Source organism: Mus musculus, chromosome 16 (genome assembly GCF_000001635.26).
Source record: "Mus musculus strain C57BL/6J chromosome 16, GRCm38.p6 C57BL/6J".
Classification (NCBI taxonomy): domain Eukaryota; kingdom Metazoa; phylum Chordata; class Mammalia; order Rodentia; family Muridae; genus Mus; species Mus musculus.
The window spans coordinates 11,733,457-11,760,334 of NC_000082.6; the positions used below are offsets into that span (position 1 = coordinate 11,733,457).

Sequence of the window (26,878 nt, forward strand, 5' to 3'; positions counted from 1 at the left end):
TGATTGAAAGTTGCTTTTATCCGATATTCGAATGGCTACTCCAGCTTGTTTCATGGGACCATTTGCTTAGAATATTGTTTCCCAGCCCTTTACTCTGAGGTAGTGTCTTTCTTTGACACTGTAGTGCATTTCCTGTATGCAGCAAAATGCTGGTCCTGTTTATGTTTCCAATCTTTATTCTATGTCTTTTTATTGGGGAATTAAATCTGTTGATGTTAAGAGATATTAAGGAATAGTGATTGTTGCTTCCTGTTATTTTTGTTATTAGACATGGAATTATGTGTGTGTGGCTATCTTCTTTTGGGTTTGTTGAAAGATTACTTTTTTGCTTTTCTAGGGTGTAGTTTCCCTCCTTGTGTTGTTATTTTTCCATCTATTATTCTTTGTAGGGCTGAATTTGTGGAAAAATATTGTGTACATTTGGTTTTGTCATGGAATATCTTGGTTTCTCCATTGATGGTAATTGAGAGTTTTGCTGGGTATAGTAGTCTGGGCTGGCATTTATGTTCTTTTAGGGTGTGTATGAGATCTGCCCAGGATCTTCTAGCTTTCATAGTCTCTGGTGAGAAGTCTGGTGTAATTCTGATAGGCCTGCCTTTATATGTTACTTGACCTTTTTCTCTTACTGCTTTTAATATCCTTTCTTTGTCTTGTGCATTTGGTGTTTTGACTGTTATGTGACGGGAGGAATTTCTTTTCTGGTCCAATCTATTTGGAGTTCTGTAGGTTTCTTGTATGTTGATGAGCATCTCTTTCTTTAGGTTAGGGAAGTTTTCTTTTATAATTTTGTTGAAGATATTTACTATCCTTTTAAGTTGGGAGTCTTCACTTTCTTCTATTCCTGTTATCCTTAGGTTTGATCTTCTCATTGTGTCCTGGATTTCCTGGATGTTTTGGGTTAGGAGCTTTTTGCTTTTTGCATTTTCTTTGAGTGTTGTGTCAATGTTTTCTATGGTATCTTCTGCCCCTGAGATTCTCTCTTCTATCTCTTGAATTGTATTGGTGATACTTACATCTATGACTCCTGATCTCTTTCCTAGGTTTTCTATCTCCAGGGTGGTCTCCCTTTGTGATTTCTTTATTGTTTCTATTTCCATTTTTAGATCCTGGATGATTTTGTTTAATTGCTTCACCTGTTTTAATCTTTTCTAACGCTGCTCAGTCCACACAAGACAGCCTGTGGGTCAAACCTTGTCTGTGGATTCCTGACAGCACGTATGGTAAAAATGGTGGGGACTAACTTCTTCAGAAGGGCTGACCCTGCCTGTCCACGTTGCCCCGCAACCTTTGGGAGAGCTTCTGGCTAAGGTCCTGGATTCACACCTCCATTCTCATTGTGAGAGTAGTTACTCATCACCTCAGCACTGGGATTCTAGGCTGAGGCAGAAGGATTACAAGTTTAAGGCCAACTTAGCACACAAAATGTGAGCCTGTCTCAAAAACAAAATCAGAAACACTGAAAGACGTCAGAAGCAGCAGACTCCTTTGAAAATGTAGGCTTCACCATGACAGATACACTAGTTGGTAATACTAGCACATGAATGTTTTCTTTGTTGGAGGCATAATGATATTTGTTACATAGAAACATGTCCTAATTTTCTAGAATTATATACAAAGTGTTTAAGAATGAAGTATCAAGTGGCTATAATTGTTCATTATTTTATTGTCCTATTTTTGATATAAAGTCTCATGTAGAACAGGTATATCTCAAACTTGCTGCATAGCTGAGGCTGGTCTTGAACCCCTGATCCTTCTGCTTTCACCTCTCAAATGCTGGGATTATAGAAATGTACCACCATACCCAGCTATGACTATGTTAGCATGGGCTAGGGATGTAGCTCATAGATAGAGCACTTTGCTAGCATGCTTAAGGCCCTGGCTTTAATTTCTCAGCAATGTATGGTGAAAAGGCCAAAATGAGGAAGCCACTGTTTCATTAGACGAGAGTTACTGGGGATACCTGAGACACTTTTGTAATAAAGCAAAGACATCGGTGTTTACAGAGAGGATGGTATCTTCCCAAGTTGCAGGTATGCACGCTCCCATGACTGTGTGCACATGGTGTATGGATATGCAGGCTGGGGGCCAGAGCAAGAGCTCTTAGTAGCAGCTAAGGGTCTAGGCAGCCCATGGGTCTAAGTCAAAGGTCAGACAGTCTACCTTGGGACTGAGGAGATGAGCATCCCTGTGTCCACACAGAAAATGGCTTCGGCTAAAAGTCAAGGAGGAAATAAGACTTCTGTGAACTGAATGCAGGGGCCTGAGGATTGTCTCCTGAGCTGAGGGGTCTGCAATTGCTTCTTGAAGACCTGAGTCCCCGCTTATCTATTGTCTAGTTTAGGGCCGTGGGCTACTTCTTCCCATCCAATCCTGTCAGCAGCCTTGGTGGTCCTGTAATGAGACAGCTTGTGAGGAGCATGGGCACAGGGAAGACTTGAGACATACTGTTGCTCACCCTGAACAGCTTGGGTTTAAACTGTTTGTCCCGACCCAGGGAGCTAGTTCATTCTTTAAAGTAACATCAGATAAAAGAAAAATCTTAGCACACTTCCTTTTAAAAATAAATCTGGGTATGATGACACAAGCTTGTAAACCCATCACTAGGGCATCAGAGCAAGGAGGATCCTTGAGGCTCCCTGGCCAGCTAGCCAGCCTACTTAGTGAGCCATAGGTAAAATGCTCTGTCTCAAAAGCAAGGCAGACAGTATGTCTGGAGGGATGACACCCAAGATATCCTATAGTCTTCTAGTCTCCACATACATGTCCACATACACACAGTACACACACACACACACACACACACACTTGAGAGCAAGCAGTTACACAATGGTTGCCGCTCAGTTGGATTTATTTTTAATCAAGACAGTGTGGAATCCCAGGTACTGGCTCTCAAGATGAATGGGTGATCTGAAAGAGTTGGGAGTTCCTCCAGGTGAAACCCCCATCTGCTAAGTCATTGCTGCCTAGAGGACCTGAGTGAAAGCAGACATTGCTCAGGTGATATCTGATGGATGTAGAGTGTCCTCTGGCCTCCATTTGGGGCACTTACCCTCCTTGGGCTCTGTGGCTCAGCAAAGCTACTTGTGTACCACAAAGGGCCATCTGTGATTCTTGTGGCTATAGTGTCTCTGTCCATGCCCAGAATCCTCTGCAGTCCCTTCCAGGACTAATAGTTCCTGTCTCATTTTGCTGCCGGGCCTGTCAAGCTTGCTTTAGGGGTTTCTCATGCAAATTTAAAACCCAGGCCTGAGGAGGGCCATTCACCCTCACCTGATCCATCACCCCTCTCAGGAATGAACATCTAATTGCCTGATGTGGAGAGCAAGGAGCAGAGTCAGCATCTAGACCCAGTGAGCACAGGTCAAGGGCTGGAAGATCCTATTTGTCTTGATCCCACCAGGCTGTGGAGGTTTAAGCCTGGGGCAGTGCTGGCTGTGCCCATCCAGCCCTCAGCACTAGAGTTGCACACTGGGGCAACTCATGGAGAAGAAGACGTCACCTGCTAATAGATTCTCCCTGGTTCTTCCTCCCATACAGTTCCTCAAGGAGACTTCTCAGAGCACACACATGGTACTGAAGTCTCAGAAAAACCACAGTAATATATGTAACTTAACTAAGTGTGCCTGGTACTGCAGAGCCTTATTTCAGTGGACTTATGAAAATAAGCCAGTCTCTGTCACCAGGCATCCTGTTCACTCATGCTTATCCCAGGCTGTTTGGGAGTTCTCTGCTGGAGAGCGAAGCACTAGGAGGCTTATTTGTCTAGGTACCATCCAATACAGTGGGCAGAGTATTCCTAAGACCCTGGTGAGATGAGCTCCCTCTGGCTCAGGGGGTTACTCTGTGGTCCAGTGCAAGGGTGGAGCTCTGCTGTAGGCAACACTTTCCACCGTTGCTGTGTGATCTACCAGATTGAGACTACAAGTCCCTGCCCCTCCACAGCTTTCTCTCCACACCAAGCCACCACTTGCCCAGTAAGGCCTCTGCTGGCATCCATACTGCCCACATTTCTTTGTCATAATCCAGGACCCACCTGGGCAAGAGTAGAAGTAGGCAGGGAATTTGAGGGGGAGGCATCAGATCATCACAGAGTTCCAAGCATAGGTGCAATGGTGCAGGGTACTGTCTGGAGGAGCTAACCCTGCCTGCAATGGCCAGAAAGACACAAGACAGAGTAAGCCCAAGTAAGGGTGAGCCTCCAGTGCACACCCAGGTGTGACTGTGACTTGGACACTGTGCCCACCTGAGGGCTGTGCCATGCAGCTTTAGCCACATGTTGAACCTTGTGTAATCAGTGACAGGTTCATATTTTGAAAAACTGAAGATAAACTGAGCATGTACTGCAGAGGAGTAGCAGTGTGGTTGATAACCTTATACGCCTGTGTGGTTACTACAGGCATTTATGCTGTCTTTGTGACCTCCGTTAGAGTCAGTGCAATGATGGCTTGTATTTACTGCTCTGGCCCTGGTCTCTGATGCCACACTTGGACTATTGTGGCATCTAAGAAATAACAGCCACACCTGGTGACTCATTCACTCACTCAGCCATTTTTGGAATCATACTCTACACAGATATTGGGCCACCTTTCCAGTCATCCTTCCCATAGCACATGTGAAGTCATGCAGATGGTTTGTGCATAGGCGTGCCCCTTGGCTGATGCCTACCCCACCTTGGGCATGATGGAATAGAACAGAGTCTTGCACATAGCAAGCCAGCATGCCACTCTCTACTGCAGCCCCTCTGCCAGTGTCACCTGATGGGTGCATGTGGGACAAGATCATCTCTGAACTTAGGAAACAAGTTTACTGAGTGTACACCTTCCACCTGTGTCCCTAGGATGCCAAGTTTGTGGAAGAGCGGCGAAAGCAACTCCAGAGCTACCTACGCAGCGTCATGAACAAGGTCATCCAGATGGTGCCTGAGTTTGCTGCCAACCCCAAGAAGGAGACCCTGGTGCAGCTGGTGCCCTTCTTTGTGTGAGTACCTGCCCTGGGGCATGCTCCTGGACACTGCACTCTGCCCCCTTTGCACCTTTAGAGAGTTAGGAGCCAGAGATTCTGTAGGTTCCCTGGTGCTGTGGCGCTATGGGGCTTGGGAGCTGTCGGTGGTGCTGAAACGCTAATTCCACCCTGGACCTTACCAACCTAGTGTCTGAATGGACATCCTTGATGGTCCTCCGTTCAAGACTGAGTTTAATTGTTTTTATTACATGCTTTTACTTGTGTGTGCATGTGTATTGTGTGCTACATCTCATGTGTGGAAGACCGAGGACAACTTGCAGGAGTTGTTTTTCTCCCTCCACCATGTAGGTCCTAGGGGTTCTACTCAGGTCACCAGGCTTGGGAGCATGTGCCTTTACCCAGTGAACTGGTTGCAGCACTGGGAGATCCAGGCCAAGGGAAAAATACCTGTCTTTTTTCACTTTCTGAGTGCTCCCAAAATGAAACATTCAGTGTTGATATTTGCAATGCATAGTTCATAGACTCAACAAAGAGTTGTCTTCCTGACCTGGCATCTGTGCCCTGAGGTGATGGCATCTTCCTCTTCACTTGTCCCACACCACATGATGCTTCTGCTTACTGGTTCCATGTACCCACAACTCTGGTGCTGTTGTTAGGAAGATGTATCTAGGCAGTGCTTTGGAGTGGTGCTCTGTCCCAAATGCCTTCATTGTCTGGATCATTTATGTCCTTGAGTTAAGATGGCCAAGATCATGAAGTCCTGTTATTCTCATGGTCTCCAGGTGTGGGAAGGTAATGATACTATTTATAATATACTCTCCTTGTGGAAGTCCCAGGTGTGAAAAGCCTCAGAAAAATCTCCACAGGTGGGTTTGAGAATCTCACTTGAGAAGCCCTTGTCTGAGTCTGTATAATTTCCAGGGACAAAATTAGAGTGTCCTTCCACTGAGGCTCTTTAAAACAGTATGCAGAAAGGTACCTGGGCTGTTCACCACACAGCGATGTTCTAACCAGAAATGGGTGGATTTCTACTCTGTGGGATGTGCCCAGAGTTTCCAGGTTGAACTTTGACCAGACAGACAGACAGGCAGAGAGCTACTCTCTGCAAAGATCCTTTTGTTGTAGCTGAGAAGGTCACTCACTGGTTTTGCTACTCTTGAGGTTTTGTGAAGAGACATAAGTCTAATGCATTGTGTATTGAAAGATGCCGTTTCTCCTATTTAAAAGAGATGAATTGGGACACCACATTTCCCCACTATCCAGTTATTAGTAGTGCCATGTTACATCATGAAGAACACTAGCTCATCTCTTAGGCAGCTCCAGCCTGGGTATCTGTTGGGAATTAGCCTTTCCCTCTGAGCCCCAGCAGTTTGGGCTTTTTAAGGGAGTTCCAGTCCAGGCCCAGAAGGACTGATGACAGGGAATCTGAGAGAAGGATGGTCCCCAAGGACACGATGGTTCCCAGCTGGCTCCAGCAGTCCAGTGCCACAGACCAGCGTTCATTCCTACATGCTAGGTCGCTGGATTGTGACAGCTATATGTCAGTGTGTCCAGCAGGGACTGAAGGTCCAGCTGTTAGTGCCAGTCAGTGCTGAGAGAGAAATTGTCTATTCCTGATTAGCACACAGAACACAGGGTCCAATTTTGTGGGTTTAAAGAACAAAAGAATTTCAGCAGAAAATTTGGGGAAGTGGAATTTTGAGTAAACACTAGGCTGTACTCTGGTCAACCCCCAATAGTCTTATCCCTTTGGCTTTCTTTGAAATTGCAGTAATTAAGTTCCCTCTCCTGTCTTGTGAGTAGGCGAGATTGCAAGGTGAAAGCTATAGGTTGTTCTTATTTTAGGGTCAGAGAGGTAATCTGCAGCCAAGTCTTGTACATGTTGGTAGGGATCCCCAAGATGTTTTCTATCTGTGTTACACAGACACACTACACAGGCATACACAGACAGGTGTGTGTGTGTGTGTGTGTGTGTGTGTGTGTGTGTGTGTGTGTGCGTGCACAAATGCACAGATACACAGAAGCAGGCACATATGCACATAGGCACACATAAATACACATGCATACACATATATGAACTTGTCAACTAAAGAAATAAATCCCTTAAAGCATCATGTTAACAAATCTCTACAGCTTGCACCTTGTTTTTTTTTAGACACTGATTCAGGATCTTAAAGGTCCCATCTAGTGAGTGAATGTCCACACATGTGATTCCTAAGAGTGTTGAGGTGATCTGGGCCAGCCCCATGCTCCTGCCTCATCTCATCGTCCTCTAGGCTCTCACTGCGTGGCTGCTGTGCTTGTTTTACTGGTGGAGCTGTGTGAAGGTTGCCAGTAAGGATTGTATACCAATCCTGCAAGGATTTGTAGCAGTTCAAGATTATAGCAATGCGATTACATATGTGAACTATTTTATAACGTGGAAAAGCAAAGCAAAGGCCAGCCAGAGAGGAGACATGGCTGATCTCAGGGCCCCTCCCAGCCTGTGGGAAGCCTGGGCGGGATGGTGCCCTCCCCTAGGTTGGGGATGTAGCTGAGAAACTTACAGCCCCATGGACAGACCCAATCCTTCTGCTTTTGATATGAGCGGACAGTGGGGTTTTCTTGTCTGTTTTTAAGTGAAGCAGTTGCCATTGTAAAACAGCTAAAAACATCAGGTTAAGACATTGAAATAATGCCAGGCTTCTCTTGAACATAAGATTGATCTTGACCTGTCCCCACCATACGACACTCAGCTTTGGGCACTGGTGACTCTGTACTCCTAGGCCTTTGTCTCTTAGATGCTAACCCAGCTTCCCTAGCACACACATGATTCTCTGGCTGGTTTCTTACTTGCTCACAGTCTTACACTCACAGGGCCTGCTTAACTGCAGAGACTCAAAGGCATGGCCCTGGATCTTGACCATCCTTCTAGGAACCCTTTCACATAGGTAATGGACTTGATATACCCTGTCCCCCACACTGCTGTCATTCATTCTGCATCTGCTTATACCATGTGCCTGTCATTCTGTTCTGTGAGCCAGACGTAGTTTACTTCCTGTTCCAGTAGCCTGCGCCACCTGGAGATGGGGCAGGGATCAGGGCCAATCAGAGTTTCTGAGAGGAGCTGGCTGGTGAATTCCCTCCTGAATGTGCCTATAAGTTCTCAGAGTTCTGCAGTCTTGGGTCTGGTGTTGCATGTAGCCTGCTTCCACATATACTTTGCAGTTGTCAGTGTTGTTTTGTGTTTGGGAGGTCGAGTGTGCCCACTTTTGGCCTGTTTCCTCCCTTGGCAACAAAGCCTGCAGCACCCAATGCTGAGGCTGAAAGTAGGGCAATGGGAAGAGGGCATTTCTTCTCAACCTTGGCTTCTGTGCCAGTGTGGCACACGGGAGTGCTGGAGTCCCCACCTCCAGGTAGGGAGAAGAAAGATAGCAGCTCTCACTGACCACTCAGGAGCCCCACGTTGTCTGTTCTCTCCTGGTGGGTCCCAAGGGATGTAACCTGCTGCAGAGGTTTGCTCAGACCCAGGGAAGGTGAGGCCCTTAAGGAAGGGAGCCTGACTTCACATCACATGGCCTCAGTGATTTGCTAGGCTGCCACTTACCATATTATCATTAAAATGTTTCTTTGCAGTGTAACTCATCCCTTGGAAGCGTCCATGTCCCTGGGAGGGACAGATGGGGGAGACAGAATAAAGTAGGTCACAGCACAGACCCCCACGTGGAGGTTCAGCAGAAGTGTGGGCCGTGTTTCTCCACCCACTGTTGCTTTTACTCCAAACATTGTTAAATATAGTTTCTGATGAGACTAGAAGAGCCATGTTCTCCCAGAGAGCAATTAAGTTTAGTCCAGGGTCGCAGTGGGCTGCTGTGTGCTCTGCCAGGGCCCACTTGAGCCCACATGGAGGCTTTTTTGCTTCAAAAGGTGTTACTGACTCGTACAGCTCAGAACTTTTTATCTTGAGTCAGTGTGGTGGATCGTCAAGAGCCCTCTAGGCTCCACAGTCCTCATTACTTCAGAGATGTTCAGGACATCACTGATGCACAAGCTACATGGCCGCAAGCAGAAAGGGTTTAAAAATAAGTGTAACTGCACTGGCATTTGGGGCGCGAAGGATCATGGCTTGCTTTGCTGGACTCTGTCCTTCTGTGGACTCTAATCCCAGGGAGCTCCCCCGCCCCACCCAGGGCAGGGGGCAGTCTCTGTCCTTGCATCTCTATTTAGTTAGGAGGCACTGGGCAACACTTGTTGTATGCTGGCCTGTGGCTTACAAGGACCGGGTACACCAGGGAGGCAGGCTGGGGCTGAAAGAGACTTAGAGGGCGTGAGGTTAATGGAGCCAAGACATGATTCTGTTCGAGGCTCTCCAGTTTACTATGGGAGTCTACTTATACAAGGGGAAGGTCCATCCCCTGCCAGTCCATTCTTGGTGTCTGGAGCCAGCCTGTAGGTGATGTGTAGAATAGGATGTTCCTCCAGAATGTATCAGGTGCTTCTCAGCAGGTAGCAGTGTCTTGGAGAGAGCAGTGGCAGGTGGCAGAACAAAAGAGCCATCTAGGTCAGAAGGCTCCCCCTTAGGGTAATTTCCTTCTCAGTGGCAGCAAGGTCAAAGTCTGGATCAGCCTGCTTCAGGGCTGAGGGAGGCTACAAACCCTCGAGGTTGTTAGCCTTGCACCCAGCCCTCCTGAGCTGTTGTGTTTCGAGGCTCATATCCCTCTCCCTTCCTCCTCTCCATTTTCATTCTTCCCTGTTGCTCATCCTGCCTTTGCAAATGCTGAGCGAAATGGCAAACACAGGAACATCCTTGCAAAGACAGTAAACACTAGTATGTTAATCTGCATAGGATGTATCACAGGAGCTGTAAGAAAGCACACTCTAGAAGCATGAATCTGTGTAGTTACAGCCTCCCTAGGAGGTAGGCATGGCACACACTGCTGTAGCAGTGCTGGTGGTATTGGCTGGAGTCCTCCCTGCCTAAGGTATTCACTCTAGGCTGTTGCTATGTCAGTCTAACCCAAGCTAGTATTGCCCGTTTACTGCACTGGTCACTGTGAGTTGCTATAATAGTGAGTGGAAAACATGAGGATATTCTAAGAACAGGTTCTTGTTGGTGCAATCTTCAAGTCTGATTTTTGGAATTGAAATCATGAAGACTCCTCTCACTTAGGGATTTGGAGCATCCTTCTTCAGGATGCAGGTTCCCAGGACACTAGTGAGAACGACTGACTTGGGAGTCACTGAGGCGGCCAAAGAAAGAGGGAGGAACAAAACACAGCGATGACCAGTGTTGGGCCCTGAGACAGGGTAGAATGTAGCCTGGCCAGGCAGAGGGGAAGCTGGGAAGGAACTGTCAGGGTTGAAGGGGATCAGGGTTTTCCAGAGTTCCTCCTTTGTCTGAACAGCCTGTGAAGCACAGCCTCAGAGCATCAAGAGTAGCAAGCTCTCTGCTCCTAGGCTGCTAAGTTGGCAGAGGCCCCACACAGCAGGTGGTGTGCCCACAATTGTGGTGGCATCCCTGCCACCCCATCAGTGTAGCAGTGTACTGAGTTAGCCATCAGGGTCAACATAGGGGAAGCAGGAAAGTGTGGAGGGGTTGCTTGGGCCAGCGTGCTTTTGGGCGTGGCCTTTCTCAACGGGCAGCTGTGGGAAGCCCTCATTCTGCAGTGAACAGTGTATAGAGAAACAGGACCCTGTGACTATGGTGCCGTGTTGCCATGTTGACATGGTCTGAGCAGGCTCGTTGGATCTTGTAAAGCTATCTGCAGACCTGTGGGCTCCATAGACAGGAGTGAGACAGGTGTTGAAAACAATGTGTTCTTCACCCTGTCGGATGCCCTGAGCTAGGCCGGGGCTTCCTCCCATTGGGTCACTGGAACCCACTTGCTCCCTTGGTGTTTGTGTTGCTGTTACTTCCCCAGGTGAGAAAATGAGCGTGAGGATGAAGTAAGGCAGTGCGCTGCTGGGTGTGGGACTGGGGTCACAAGGGGAGGGACGAGCCACAGAGCTTTTCTGCCTCTCCTACTAGTTCACCAGTGCCATCCATGTTCAGGGTTGCTATTCGGGGTCCTTTTGCCCAAGTCAGAATAAAGCCTGGTGGGGGGCATGCGGCTGTTCTCTGTTTCCTGGGGAAGTCCCCTGGGTACAATCTGTGCCTGCTGCAGCCCCTCCAAATGATGACCACAGACAGCTGTCTGGCACTGCCCTAGATCCTACCACAGCCTGCACTTCAAGTAGTGCAGGTTTCAGAAAGAAAGGTTTGGAAAATGATGCTGAGGAAGATGCAGTGAGGAACTTGGGTCTGGCATTACTGTAGAGCATGGTCTCAGATGTCTGCTCCACACTGTGCCTGACCTGTTGTTCCTAGCTGGCTTGCTTGGGAGCCATAGCCCTTTCATGTCCCTTGTGTGTCCAATATGCCCATTGTATGCTAAATGGCCCTAGAACATCGAGACCCATAATCTGCCAGCCCAGCAGTGGAGCTCGGGAGCAGTGGTAGACCACTGCCTGGGAGGTGTGGACTCAGGAGTGGTGGAGGACTCGGGAGCCGTGGTAGGCCACTGCCTGGGAAAGGAGCAGAGCTGCTTGGGTTCCTCTTGTTCATACTCGGGAACTTGCTGCGACAGGGCTGCAGATGTTTTTCACTGACTTGTTCTGGGAAGGCAGGTTGAGAACCTACAAATACAACAGGAAGCTGCCATCCTGTTGCCACTTAGAGCCATTTGGCACTTTTTCCTTTCAAGGGCTCAGTAGTGGCATCTGTGGAGATGGAGGGCTCTGGGCTGGGTGTGGCCTGAGGCTGTATCCTACTCACTAACTGTGGACTTGCCCCTCCACAGGCTTTGTGCCTCCATTCCCCCTTCTGCAGACAGTGTTGGAGGTGGCATGCTGAGGCTGAGCTGTGCAGGAACCACAGAGCTACAATCGTTACAGCTGCTGGCATCGCTCGTGGGGATGTGCACAGAATTCCTGAGCTCCATAGGAACAGGGCAGAGAGTGTGTGGCATTGTGAGATGTCAGGGGCACAGCAAGCATGTTCACTACAGACTGCAGTGGGGGAGCTCTGTCCACATTGCAGCCATGTGAATGCAGAAAGAGCAAGACTTGGTCACACAGACCTGCAGTCAGTGTTAGACCTTCATAGCCTGTGGCCTGGCTCACTCTCTGCCTCAGTGTCCTTACCTGTAAAACAGGGCTGAGTCACAAAGACCCCAGAGGCTTAAGAGTATTAAAAGAAATGCTACCAAGTATGTGCCTTTGCAGGGTGCCGTTCTGACTGCAGTTACAGCCTAGCTCGTGTTCAGAGTCTCACTTTAGTCCCCAAAGGATATGGCTTAGCAGCATAGATATTACTACAATTGCCTGCCCTACTTCGTGGCTTTTATTTTTAAACATTGGAGCCTCAGAACATCCAGTTTGGAGAAAGGGAAACAGATTAGGTTATTTTTGGCACAGTACCCTCCATCCAATTTAGGGTTAGTGGGAAAAAAAAAGAAGAAGAAGAAGTACCAACCCCCTGTAATAGTGGAGGTGTGGTGGCAGCACATGGGCACCAGGCGCTGAGGTGACTCGTTTCACCGTGGTGCCACCTCATCCTGGTGAGAGCTTTTCTGTCTGTGGGTCAGGTAGTCACACAGCCTTCACTTCCAACTTTAAAATGTGCTGTCTAGGGTGACCATGAGTGGTTATCTCACTGGGCTATCAATGAGATACCTACTCCTACCTTGTTACTGCTGTGCAGAAAACATCAGTCCTAGGTCTTGGCGGCCCCAAGTCCAAGCACTCCTCCCACTTCAGATGGTAGGCTAGGAGGCTCTGGAATTGACTGGTCTCTTGATGGGGCCCCAGTGACTCCTTGCATCACATCTAGGGCAAAGGGGGAGGGGTCAGTCAGTCCTTACAGATTCACAGTTGAGCAGGGGTGATGTGGGAGGAAGGGGCCAGTATGCCATGCACTGGGGCTAGGGTTCCTTTCTCACAGGTTGTGTGAGAAACTTGGGACACCCTCGCACTGCATTCTGTACCTGCTGAGCTTCCTGGCATATATGGAATGCCCACACAGCCTGTCTTGCCATCCTTGGCAGAGTCACCGACCCCATCAGAGTAAGACGTGTCTTAAAGTTCCCTGGAGAGGCCTTCAGATATACCTCCAGCCTGAGTGGCACAGTAAGAGACAAGCTCTGACTGCAGCTGGTGAGCTAAGTCAGCTAGTTGTCCAGGCCGTTCCTCCTGCAGAACTCTCTCTCTAAGCCCAGGAAGTAAAGAAGCTGATGGTGGCCATCAGTTCTGATGGTGTGTCCTGATACTCGGCTGGAAAGAGCTGGCAAGGGAGAGTAATGGAACCTTCTGGTCACCTATAGTAAGTTGCTTTTCCTGGACTCTTAACTCTTAACCAAGAGGCCAAGTTTCACACCAGGTCCTTGATTGAACATTCATATGGAAATGGTGTCATAGAAATGGTCTTGAGACAGTCATTGGTTCTTTGGACTTCAGCCAGCCATGAGGTGTATTTCACTCACCATCTGGTAACTGGGGATTATCCATAGTGGCTCACTTCCTCCAGTCACCCCTCAGCTCAGGTGGGAAAATGGGAAACCTGTTGGGGACTGAGTACGTAGCCAGACAGCTGCAGCCTGGATGTAAGACTCCACAGCTCAGGTCCTGGCCCTGGGGGGCTCCTTCCCTGCCCCCCCCCCAGAATGAAATGGCAGTCAGGCCATGGAGTGTGTCAGATGGGAAGGAGTCAGCCACAGTTCATATAGGGGCAGCCTTAGAATGATGACCTCTGACTCATCCATATGGACTGTGGTTAGGTCCCTAGCCAGGTCTCTGGTTTCCAGACAATCCATGGCTGCTGGACCACTGCAGTGAGAAAGGGAACCTTCTCTGGCACAAGTCACTTCTGGACCCCAGGAACAGTCTGGGATAGTTACTGTCTGGCAGTGAAGGGCTGGTGTGGACCTCTTTCAGGACTCTGATCTTTGGGGTCAGCCCCTTCAGTCTCAGTGCATAGGATGGGAAACAGTGAAGCCATGGTGGGCTCAAGTGCTCCATCTGTCTGTGCCATACTCTCGCAATCCTCACGTGTGCCCACAACATGGAGATGCTAACAGGACTGTATGGGACTGCAGCATTGGTGCTATGCCTGTGGAAGGCACATAGTAGGTGCTCTAGTCATGCAATCCATGTTTCCTTTTAATCCCATGAAGGATACAGTGAGGGGAAATATGAATGCTAGATTGATCGATTGGTAATTATAAACAATTACCACGAACAAGAGGGGAAATCTTTATTTTCCATTACCCACAGGTCTGCTGTGATTCAAACTGTTGTTTTGACTAAAAAATGAACAAAACATGATGAGAAAATTAGAGGTGTTTAAGCATCTACCTTCCTTGCTTAAAAAAAAAAAAAGGAAAACTTCACACATGTGCATTTATAGAATCAAATGGTTCAAATTAGTCCCAGTACTGAAAGGAAGACCAGGCTCATTTAACTTGCCTAGGATCTGTCAATGTAGTAGCCCAGGCTGGCCAGGAGCGCAGCTCAGAATCGCAGCTGCCTTCCACCAAATGCAGGGTGCACGCCTGATACACACCAAGCATGCTGGCAGTGCTAAGGTGAGTCATGCTCCCACCTATGACAGTGACACAGACATTGAGCCCAGGGAGGGGGGCCATGCACACCAGCTGCGGATTGCTTCAGAGACAAGTGGAAACAGGTCTGGTATGGATGTGTCACTGTGGTTAGAGAAGCCCTCAAGGGTAATGGGACATGGTCTATATCCCTCAGAGGCAGATCCAGGCAGAGTAAACCATGGGTGCAAAGGCCCTGTGAGCAGAAGGGCCAGTGCGAGGAAAGCTTGTAGTGTAGGGAATGGATGGGAGACACTGGGGGAGGAGTTTGATCATCAAGGCTGAAGCAAGATGACTCTGGGGAGGTGAGAAGGGTGGATGCAACTGTTAGCCCCTGGTGTGTTTAGAACACAGTACTGAAGGTCTGGCATGGCTGAGAGAGTGCATGGCTACATTGCTGGTGTGAGGGTTGCCATTTAGTAAATGGTGACTCGGAGATGCAGGAGATGGGCTTTGTGAGGCATTTGGACATCCGTGCCGAGCAGGTAGTGCATCTAGAACCCGAGGGCAGAGGCCTGCACAAGGTGTAAACTGAAGAGCTGTCCATGTGCAGGCACCTGGTACTCTGGGTTAAGTAAGGTCATTGAGGACAGAGTAGCTTAGAGGAGAGGACTTGTGGCTGTGCCTGGGAGATGTCAGTAGGTGAAGAGGAGCCCATGAAGGAGGTGTGTGGCGCACACTCTCAAGTCGTAGGTCCTAGAAGCCGAGGGACACAGCCCAGCAGGAAAGATGCAGTCTTCCTGGAATTCTCCAGACTAGAGCATCCCCTGCCTCCCTGCTGGCGAGAATGGAAGTTGCTACCGGGGAAGCAGGCAGCCCAGGCACACACCTGCCTCTGATGCGAGAGTGGGGTCTGAATGGCACCTCTTCTGCCTGCCCAGCAAGGCAGCCCAGAGTGTCTGGATACCGGAAGCGCGGCATATGAGACGGGCTGGTGCAGGCAGTGGCTCTCTCATCCTCTGTCACTTCTGTCCACTGTCTTCAGCCTAAGCAGATCCCCATTTTGATTTTTAGGGCTGAACCCTTGGCCTGTGAAGCCAGTGGCAACATCAGTGCAATTAGGTGTTGCCACAAATGGAAGTCTTCCCTGGGCCATTTTCTGCCTTTATAACTCAAGATCTCAGAGGCCTCATCCTAAGAATAGCCAACTGTGGGTAGGGGACATAGACGACAAGGCCTGGCAGAGTTTGCACTGTGCTCAAGGAGCAGCTGCTGCTAAGATGGCCCTGAGTGCTGGGCAGGAGAGGGCCAATGGGGCGCAGGAGTTGGGGCATTTCTAAAGGAAGGGCCTAGCTGCTCTGACACTCATGTGCCCTCTCTGAGCTCTGGTTCCTCTCCCCTGGACCTCAGACCTCTTCAGCACTGTCAGTGGATCTGCCCAGGGATGAGCCGAAGAGCAGCATCTTTGTTGGATGCCTGACTGACAGGCAAGCTGAGGTGACAATGTCTGTAGGTCAGCTGGACTACTTAGGTACCCAGAGGTTACCTAAGATACAAATGAAGGCCACTGTGTTAGGTGCCACTGCAGTGACCTCCAAGCCTGCCGGTTGAGGAAATGGCAGCATGCCCTGAAGATGTACAGGTAGAGCAGGGAGGCTTTGAGACCAGGTACCTGTTGCTTATAGACATCTGTGGTAGTGCTACTAGTTCTCCTTTCAAATGGCCTGCTGAGACTTCAGAAAACCCCTGAGCCTCCTCTGCTCTCAATGTCATAAAGTAGGGGAACCAAGCTCTGGGGCTAGATGCAGTCCCACCTGCCCTGTGTGAGTCCTTTGCATGGGGCCTTGCATGTAGGGTTTCATCCTGTACTACAGACCCCATAGATAGGAGATGGTGACAGAAAGCCCCTGTCCCAGACCAGTGAAGAACAGAGAATCTGTGCCTGGGTTCCCAGGTTTGTGCCTTTCAGAGTAAGAGCCACTGCAGCCATTTGCCCCCGAAACACACACACACACACACACACACACACACACACACACAATTACATTTAAGGCATGATGGATGGTCCTTGCTTTGTTTGCCCTGTTTTTAGAGCTGTGGAATGTGAGCCAGGCCACAGGCATATTGCTAATTTGGTGTTTGCTTATTTGTTTGTTTGTTTTTGCTGCTTGTGGTGGTCTGGTTCCTTGGTTTTTACGGTGCTGGAAATGGGCATTGCACACATGTCCTCGTGCTACATCACTGAATGCATTGGTGGATCGGGTAAGGTACTGATCCATTTCTGTTCTGATTCATAACCAGAGCCCCTGCTCTAAGAGTTTGAAGATGTGAGGCCTGGCCACTCACTTCAAAGGAGGAAGAAGAAAGTAATGAGCAAAAGGCGGGGCAGGATTTTAACCGCAATTGCCATTTGTAAGCATTGGCAGTTGCTGGGATACTGATATGAATATCCCGTGAGTCCACAAGACAAAGGCAGAGGTTAAGCCTGGACACAGGGAAGGCCAGCGTTAAGCAGTCCTGAGCAAGGGGTAGCCTGGATGATCACTACTCGATTCTGGCTCTGTAAAGGTGCCCCAGGAGAGTCTGATTCTCATGAGATGATTGATCTGCTTCTGAGGTCCCACTGGCTTCAAGGGTGAGTTGTTCCTAAGATCTAAGGTGCTATAGGTTTAGGACAGTGGCTGGTGACTCTGAGACACTTTTTTGGAGATCTGAAAGAGGATGTAAAAGCAGACTCTATGCCCTCAGCCTAGAAGAGGGTAGGCTAGGTTAGCTGTCCCTGGTTTGCAGACACTCCCTGTCTGCCTCCTGTGGCTTAGCATGAACAGGTGCAGAATGAAGGCAGAGCTGCCTTTAAAGAGCAGTTGGTGACACATGTACTGGGTTGTAGAGGCAGGTGGAGCTGTGAGGTTGGAGCTAGCCTGATCTACATAGTGAGTTCAGACTAGACAAGGCTACAGAATGAGGCCTTGTCTCAAAAAACCTGCAGTTTGTAAGAGCCCAATTGTCTGCTCTGTGGTCTCTGGTGTTCCCTGTGCGTCCTGGGTAATATCCAGTGATCCCACAAGAAAGGGCGGAGATCAGTGTAGTCCCACAAAAGCAAGAACTCAGAGTCATCTTGGACATCTCATAGCAGTCTGCCCTCACTGTCCCCTAGAGAGAGGTGGGCCTCTTGCCACTGCACAGTTCTGTCTGGATGTAGCATTTGTCACCCAACAATAACACCTATTGGAGGCAGGACTCCTGCAATCATGAGAATACAATGTTTTGGAAGTTTATGGTGCCCTGTGTCACAGTGACCACTGGTTGGTTCCCCTGTCCTTGAGTGCACTGTCTTCTCCGCTTGACACCCTTCCATGACTCCTGGGAGTCTTCTCTCTTCCAAGACCATGTCCTCAGGGACCATACTGGTATCTAGGGAGTCAGTTGTAGTTGGTGTCCCTCTTCTGGACCTCTGGTACTTCTGACAGATCTTCCTACAGGCAGTTTCCTCTTAGGCTACATAGAGCAACTCTGCCAGAGTCTCCTCCCCCCGCCCCCCTGGAAGAAACAAGGCAAGGTGACCTGGTAGGGCAGGAGGACACCTTCCTGGCTCTCAAGCATGTCTGTGATGAACCTTACCTCCAGATTTACCTATAGACGCCATCCTGATCTCTGTGAAGTAGCATAGAGAAGCTCAACAATGCATGGCTGGCATGAGAAGCAGAGGCAGCATGGTACATATTTGTAGAAATAACAAACAAAGCAGTATGTAAGTCACACACACACACACACACACACACACACACACACACACACACACACGACATAGGTAGCTCTAGGAAGGTATGTTCAGAACAAAAGGGTGTTGTTCCCTGGAGGCCAGGGTTCAGGGGACATGTGCGTGCCACTTACCTCTGCTTTTCTGTTTATATTTGCTCCATTTTCTGTGTTACTTATTCCAGGATGTAATGAAATAAGATTCCACATTTCTTTTTTTTTTTTTTGTCTTTTTTTTTATTAGATATTTACTTTATTTACATTTCAAATGTTGTTCCCTTCCCTAATTTCCCCTCTGAAAACTCCCTCTCCCCTCCCCCTGCTCAACCAACCCACCCACACCTACTTCCTGGCCCTGGCATTCCCCTACACTGAGGCATAGAACCTTCACAGGACCAAGGGCCTCTCCTCCCATTGATGACCAACTAGGCCATCCTCCACTACATATGCAGCTAGAGCCATGAGTCCCACTCATGTGTGCTCTTTGATTGGTGGTTTAGTCCCTCGGAGCTCTGGGGGGGGTACTGGTTAGTTCATATTGTTGTCCCTCCTATGGGGCCGCAAGCTCCTTCAGCTCCTTGGGTCCTTTCTCTAGCTCCTTCATTGGGGACCCCATGCTCAGTTTGTATTTGTCAGGCACTGTTGGAGCCTCTCAGGAGACAGCTATAAGAGGCTTCTGTCAGCAAGCACTTGTTGACATCCACACAAGTGTCTGGGTTTGGTGACTGTATATGAGTGGACCCCCAGGTGGAGCAGGCTCTAGATGGTCATTCCTTCAGTTCAAAGAGCTTGAGGCTGAAAAGCTGAGCTAGCGAAAACAGAGGAAGCAGTCTTTTTGGCCACATCCCCTTTGCCTTGCAAGGAAAGTGCAGAGGTCTTTTTTAGGGGCTACCTTCTTCTGTCTGAACATTCTTGTCCTAATGGTCTCATTCTGGGAGGAAGCTGGAGAAGGAGGCAGTAGTCCTCACTACATTTAACTAGAAATGAACCCTGCGGTGAGCGGTGCAAGTGTAGTGGCTTTGCCCTGCTCTGAGGACTTCCTCCACTGAGCTCTGGCTTCCAGCTGCAGTGAGCTTTGTTACTGAGTGAGGCCTAGTCTGGAATGAAGAGAGTGGCGTCCAGAGCTAGGGAAGTACTATAGAGCACTTGGTGTATTCCTAGTGTGACTTGCGTGCCTCCTCTAGAGACAATCCAAAGTCACGTCTCAAAGTTCAGTTTGCCAGCACACCAGAAAGCCACCTTACGCTCAGTGATCAATGGATTTGTTTTCTTATATTGATTGGCGCTTTGATTCGTCTGCTTCCTGGTTTCTGCCCTGGACTTTCCAGCAAGCTTTAAATGAGTCTTACATCTTGGCTTGAGTACTGTTTGAGGTCTGATGACTCTGGAGCACACCTGGGCTGAGAACTGCTCTTGTGAGCCCAGAATAGATCCCAAGAAAATCAGCTCAGCAACCTCCTGTGTGCAGCAGGCTGTTGTCTTGTAAGACTGTTCTCACCTCCCACCTGACAGGGCTTCCCAGGTCTGAGTGAGACAGCTTAGGACAGTAACAAGGTCTCTTCCCTCACCAACAACTGAATAGCACATGGGCTTTGGGGCTGCCCTCTTCTCAGCTGGATGATGGAGACCTGCTGCCAGGCTCTGCCCCTGTAGGTAGCACCTGTGAGGCCTGCCAGCCTCTCTAAAGAGTAAGCTAGAGGTGCGACTTTGTCCCTGGGGTTGCTGCTCTGCAGGTCACTTAGTCTGTGTCACAGCTGCTTACCTTTGCTGATACTGTGGGAATAAAACCAATAGGGAGGTGACTGGACGTGGTCATGTCCCAGTAAGGCTTTGCCTGCAGTATGCTAGCACACAGAACAAGAAACCCTCCAGGCCTGGTGGCATGCATGTTCTGAAGGAGGCTGAGTGATTGTATGAGCACAGCCACCACTGTCCTGAGTAGTCATCCTCAAGGCGCCACTTGAGGAACCACAGGAAGCCCAGTGAGAGTGAGGGGACTCCAGGGTTGCTTAAGATATGCAAGGTCTGGTAGCATTTAAGCACCCCCTGCCTGCCATGTGGAGTGGATTGGCCCAGGCACATGCCCAGAGTCCAGGCTGAAGTTGTGAACTCAGGGGTGATGGTCAGTGATGAGTTTGCTGCTAGACTTTGAGAACTACTGGTTGAGTTACATTGAAGCCTTTGGAACTGAGGGACCAGGCTCAGCATCAGCACTGTTTTTATGGGAAGGACCATCACTGAGAGTACCCTTCTGAGGCTGGAATTAGACAGGTAGCCATGTTTCCCAGACTGTCTTGAGCCTCTTGTTTTCCGTCCCAAATGTATGGATATCATAGGGCTGCTAGGATAGCAGGCAGGCACCAGCACACCCACAGCAGTTTTAGACTGTAGTGGGGCCCTTGGTATTTTGGTACCCCAGCCATTGTCCCTATAAAGCCCTCTATTACTGTTGGCCAGGGCTTTCTCACTCTCTTTTGCTACCCCCCTCAGCCAGGAAGACTCTTGCTGGAGCTGACACCATGATTGTTTTGACCCCTCATTTCAACCTTGTACGCATCCTCAGTGGCCTCTGCCTCCTCATCTTTTACAGAACTTGATGGGAAAAGGCTCTTGCCTCAGGTTAGAGATACAGCTAAAGAGGAGAGAACCCATGGTCCACTCAGAGTAGGGCTGCGTCTGTGAGGGAATGACACATTTCCCCCATACTTTTATGGACACAGTAGGTTATGCCTTCACCACTTTGCCTTCAGTGGTAGCCAGCCATCTCTCCCAAGTCATTGAAGCAGGTTGTATTACTGTGGGCTTTCCTGGTAGGCAGATGTTTGATGACTAGTATTATTGGACTGGGTAAGGAGGAGGAAAACTTTTGAGACTATCCCACATACATTCCTCTTTGCAAGGGGTCTCCAGGGCATCCTGAGTTATGGCTGAGAGTCTAAGAGTAGATCTGTCCATTGAACACATATCTGCAGCCTGGCTCTGGGCCCTTCCATGTCATGTGGCAGTCCTCAGCCCCACCCTCCCCAAGGCTGTGAACCATGCCTTGGTCACCAAACACTGGCAAATGCCCTATCCTCTTAGGTGGACAGCAGCAGAGGACCCTGTTGAACATCGCAGCACAGCTGTTGTACCCCTGGATGCAGGTGTTTCAGGGAAGCCTGTCATCTTTGGCTCTGGGATGAGGCTTTGCTATGAGATGAAGGGATGCGTGGCAGAGCACTTACATGGTGCCTAAAGCTAGCTCAGACAAAGCCCGGGTTAGTGGGCCTTCCAGGCTGTTTTAAAAGTGAGAAACATACACACTGACATGAAACCTCATTTCTTCCAGTTACACTGACCAGTTGGAGCTGGCCAGATACTCCTCCCTCTGTGTGATTTCTGCTGGTCTCACATGTGACTCTATTCCCTGTCTGTGTCATTTGCATTTAAGCTCTGACTTCATCCAGATCTCCTCCTGTCTTGCAGGGACATCACCCCACCTGGAGAACCGCTGAACAAGAGCAGCAGGCCCAAAGCAGTTTCCCGCTTCCCTAAGCTGTCCCGAGGCCACCCCAGGGAGGTGCGCAACGTGGAACCTCAAAGTGGTGACCTCTGACCTCGGTGGACTCTCAGCCCCCAGCCACTTTGTGCTCAACCTTGCCATGGCAGCTGGCCCTGGACACCTTGGCAGGATGACCATGTCCCCACAGAGAACACACCCTTCCTGCTGCCACATGCCACCCAATTAAACTGGTCAGTTTTAGCTGCTGGGTCTCTGTCCTTAGAGCAAAGCATTGCTCACTGGACAGACACAGATGGGGACTCTGTCACTAACCCCAGGGTGGCCAAGGATGGTTGTCACCTCCTCCAGTTCTGCCAACAGACAGTGGGTGCCAGGCTGGGCCCAGACCCCTGGCTGAGATGCACAACACATGGCAGAAGGATCCTTCGGATGCCACCTGTGACGCTTTCCCACGTGGGAACCAGAATGACTGTTATACTCTTGAATTTCCTGATGCAAATGCCTGCTGCAGCTGGTGGATGGGGTCTGCTTCCCTGTCCTCTTCCCCCTAGGGTGGTTAGACACCCAACGGTACTGCCACGTGCCTGGTATGGATGTGATTTCTCCATCTAGTGGCCCAGCAAAGCAATTGGCAGTGACTTGGTTCTTGAGGAACTTATCCTTCCCTCTTCTTGCTGGCACAGGAAGCACCCTACACACATACACATACATACATACATACACACAGGAAACCTGAGGCTGCCCCAGCAAGGACCTCCACCCGCCAGCACAGCCCTCAGCAGCAGCCTGAAAACTCTGGCCCAAGAATTGGTGGCTGTGACCTCATGTCACTAGTGATTTGGCTCTGGACATTGCTGTGGAAGGCTGGCCCTATAGGCTCTCAGACCCAGTGCAGAACTGAAAAGAGAATGATTGTCCTCTGAACGTGTTTAGCACCAACTGTCCCCTAACATCTCAGTGGGAGCAGGATGCTGTGTCCTCACAAGATGTAGTTCTATTGCTCTCGTCTCAGGGTCCCATCCTAGAGTTCAGGGCTCACAGGTATGGAGTGGAATAAGATCCAGCTGCTTTGCAGCCCTGCCTTCCTCTGCCATCAAGCCTGGGTCTCCCCGATTCTCAGGATCCCCTGTCTGTGGTGGTCTGTCTCCCTAAGTCAGAACCTCCTTGCTGTCTTCATGCAGTATGGAGGAATTTGCCGAAGGGACCACGTACCAAGCAGTGTGCACTTCTCTGCCAAGGAAGGAGTTCACAGTGGCACCTACCAAGGGGCAGCTACTTAGGCAGTTGTGGGAGGGAGCCTGAGCATGAACTCGAAGGGCTGAAGCTCAAAGCTAGACCTGGGTGAGTGGTCTGGGGAAGCAGAGTTTTCCTGGCACCTTGGAAACTTGGGGGAAGTAGTCTAGAAACCAGAGAGGACTTCAGAGTGCAGGGGGGGCCTGAACAGCTCCAGTTCTGGAGGTTACCTTGGGACAGACAGGTGGGCTGTGCACAGGTGAGGCAGAGCATTCTTGTCCTCCCTCATGGCTAGGGGCAGGAGCTGAGGGGAGCAGAGAAACCCTCTTCAGCTTGCTGGGAAGGAGCTACCCAAGAGGCTTCTCAGACCTAGAAAGCCAACATGGTTCCTCTCTTGTCTCCTGAGATGCTTCAGGCTTCACACAAAGGCCACACCAGAGTGTGGGCTGGGCATGCACTTTGCAGTTGGGCAAACTGAGGCATGCAGAAAGGCCCTATGGGGCTTTGGTAGCCCCAAGTTCACCTCCTGAGCTGGGGGACCCAGCATGGGGCTGCTTCATATTCTATCATGTTCTGTACAGACAGGATCCTGCTACACCTCCCACAGCAGAGTCCTGAGCACCAGGGCTTTGGGACACCTAGCCTAAACACGTGTCACTAAGAGTCTGAGCTCTCTCACTGCAAACAGCATATATAGAACCATCTTTCACATTCAGCACTGGAGCACTGGCAGTTAAAGCAGGAAGGACAGAAGGGAGGGAGGGAGGGAGGGAGGGAGGGAGGAAGGAAGGAAGGAAGGAAGGAAGGAAGGAAGGAAGGAAGGAAGGAAGGAAGGAAGGAAGGAAGGAAGGAAAAGGAAGGAAGGCAGGCAGGCACCCGGACTTGGGACCTTGGTTTTCTAGGATTAATTATGGGGAACTTGCCCAATTTTGCCATAATGTGCTATAAAGGCTGGGTTCCAGGGACTTTGTAAGCCCTTTGGTTGCTTGACATCTGCCTCCTACCCAGTCTTTTTCCCCGTCTTGGGGATTGACACTAGGGCCTTGCAAGTGCTGGACAAAAACTCTCCAGTGAGCCACACTCTAGCCCTGCCCACACTCTGCTTCCACAGAAACCCAGCAAACTCTTGGTTCCAGGTTGCCCATCTTATACCTCACAAGAGCATGTTGGGACTCAGGCGGAGCGGTGCAGGGCAGGGTCAGGTGATGGAAGGCTGTTCCCACAATGCTCCCCAGATCTGAGGCCTAGAGTGCAGAGGGGAGTTCAGAGCTGTGCTCGCCCGGTCTGATACAACCTCAGGTTTACAGGAGACTGCTTCCTAATCGTCCCCTGACTGCGGCCTTGCCATTCTTGTGGCTGCTAAAACTCTGTTTCTATAAGCGTTCACATGTCCTGAGGGCAAGTCAGTGTCCTAGGCCTTGATTACTGTGTCATCTATTCCTGTTCCATCTGTCTGTGTAACCTGTAGACACAACTGGCCCCTGAGGAGTGGCTGGGCTCTGTCCTCCCAGGCCCACCATCAGACTCCCTCACGTTGGCCGCCTACACCTGCACCTGCATTCACCCACTCAATGTGCTCAGCTGAGGGACTCCTGAGAGTGTTCTGCCAGCAGGACGACGCAGGAGCAGGCAGTCTCACCATGGTGCCCAGCCGCTGCCTGCTCTGTTATCTGGGAAGTATACAAGAAGGAGCGGTCTCGTGCCCATGGCAATAACAGTCCTGATTGCTCAACATTCCTGTTAGAGACATTGCTACCCACTCCAGAGGCACAGCCTGGCCTGGGAGCTGTGACCTCCTTATGAACAAGGTCTATTGTAACAAACATTCTTTAAACTATTGTGCATTATTTCACTAAAGATAGTGTTAAGTGTTTGCTGTTTAGGTTGGTTTTGCTACCTTTGCACAACTGTAGCACTGTATATCTTATCTAATATTTCTGTGCCAAAAAGTTCAGGCTCTGTTGCTGTGATATGTGGTCTCCATTCTACGTCTAAAGTCAAGTCTAGGCAGTGGGTGGGGAGGGGAGAGAGGGCAGCGTCAGGGCTGGAGTGGCTGCTGTGTGGAGGCCTGGGGTTCACTTCTCACGGGGCCATGTTCTCCTGCCCTGAAGACATCGCTCACCACCTGTTCCAGTGCCACCTGCAGCCTGCTCAGCTCTGCCCTTACCAGGAGGCAACCACTTGACCACAGGGAGGTTTGGTTTTGTTTTTGTTTTCTTTTTCATCAGTAGGACAGATTGGGAGGACCCAGCAAGAATTGGGACATGGGACACGTGACAGTGGTTCGCACAGGGTCACTGAGCACCTGGGAAGAGGACCTGAGAGCTGGGACCTCCAGGGGAGAGAAGGCCCTGGTCTGCTATCTCCATCCAGCCTGGAAAGGTCTCTGAGGCTACTCCAGCCCTATGTCTGGAGCCTGCGGGTGCAAACATCCCAGAGATCTGAGCATGTGCTATCCCGACTCCCTCTTATGTTAAGGTTTACACGATAGAATTTTTAAACAAATATGTTTAATTTTCTAAAATCTCTTGTATTAAATTTTTCTTTTGGAATAAGCTGTGGATTTTGTTACAATCTGGTCGAGAGAAGCCTTTTCAGTGAGGGGATTAAAATGGCATTTTCTAAATTAGACCTTCTTCTCTGTGGTTCCTTTGTCTAGATTCTTTACTGACAGCTGGGATTTCAGTGAACTATATACATATCACAAGAAAGCCTCTAAAGTTTAGAAGGTTCACTTATCACTTCAGGCAACACTACATATCAAAATGTGGTTCCACTAACACAGCTTTGGTGAATTAAACATTGGGAGTCACTTGTAGTATTAGACTGATCTTGGTAAAGTGGAATGTAGAATAATAGTCTTACACAGAAAAAAAAAAAAAAAAAAACCTCATCCCATCCTCATGACAGGTTACAGTCCAGACACAGGTAAGTAAGGACAAGACGGGAGCCACTTGAATCCTGTGTTTCCTGCACGGCTGTCCTTATAGCTTCTCATGGCATCAGGACGGCATCGAAGGGAGCTAACTCCCTTGCAGGCAGCAAAGTAAGTCCTGCTTGCATAGACTTTTGAATTTGTCGGTCCAGGCATGGCCAAGGGCACCCTGGGAGATCAGCCAGACAAACATACAGCCTTCTCTAGCTGGTCTGCCTTTGGCCTGGGGAGATCCACACCACCATCACCACCCTCACTAAAAAGCCCCAGAGGCTGAGGTCCAGGAGCCACCTTGGTCCTTGGAGGAAGTCTGATGATGGTCCCTTTTGGTCCAGGGTCTTGATGGTCTCTGTGCTCCCAGACTGTGGCTTCAGCTCCCAGTTCCTGTGTTCAGTGCGTCCTGTAAAAGAGGGTACAGTAAAACCACTGCACCAAACCACTTGTTGGATAGAAAGGTTTGTTGGGGATCAAAATGCCAACACTATCTCTCAGTGTGTGTGTTTGTGTGTGTGTGTGTGTGTGTGTGTGTGTGTGGTGGAAGAGCAGCAAAACAGTGGAAAAGTCAACTGGATTTTCTATAATAGCAGGTCTGGGGCCTTTGTTGGGATGACAAGATGCCCTTGCCTAAGGTATTTGACCTTTGGGGGGGTAGATTGGCAAAGTCCAGGTAAATAGAAGCTCGCCTTAGGAGACTCCTAATGCTGAGTTTAGGCTACTATGTGTACTGTAAGAGCCTTCTGTCCACCCAGTCAGAGGCCTGCTTAGGACACTGGCATCAGTACAGCCATGTTGGAAGACCCACTCTGGAACCAACAAGGTCCTAAATAGCATCATCACCTCTAGAAGGCTTTTTTCTACCAGTCACTTTTACCCCTTATAGAGCAGCTGCTCCTGAAGTCTAGACCAAGCCTTCCCCACACCCTCTCCTGGGCT

General features: G+C 49.5%; 1 protein-coding gene across 9 annotated transcripts in view; it reads left to right on the forward strand.

The window, feature by feature from the left end:
* The window catches only part of Snx29 (sorting nexin 29), a 436,235-nt gene extending 410,596 nt beyond the window's left edge, over window positions 1-25,639 (forward strand). For 7 of the 9 annotated variants that reach the window (XM_006522666.3, XM_030249321.1, XM_030249318.1 and 4 more), the window contains 2 exons: window positions 4,838-4,977; window positions 21,741-25,639. In XM_006522666.3, coding sequence (XP_006522729.1) covers window positions 4,838-4,977; window positions 21,741-21,870 — 270 coding nt within the window. In that variant the 3' untranslated portion in view covers window positions 21,871-25,639. The remainder of the gene's footprint in view (window positions 1-4,837; window positions 4,978-21,740) is intronic. The other 2 variants (NM_028964.4, NM_001290148.1) reach the window with 1 other exon arrangement.
* Window positions 25,640-26,878: the final 1,239 nt, after the last annotated feature.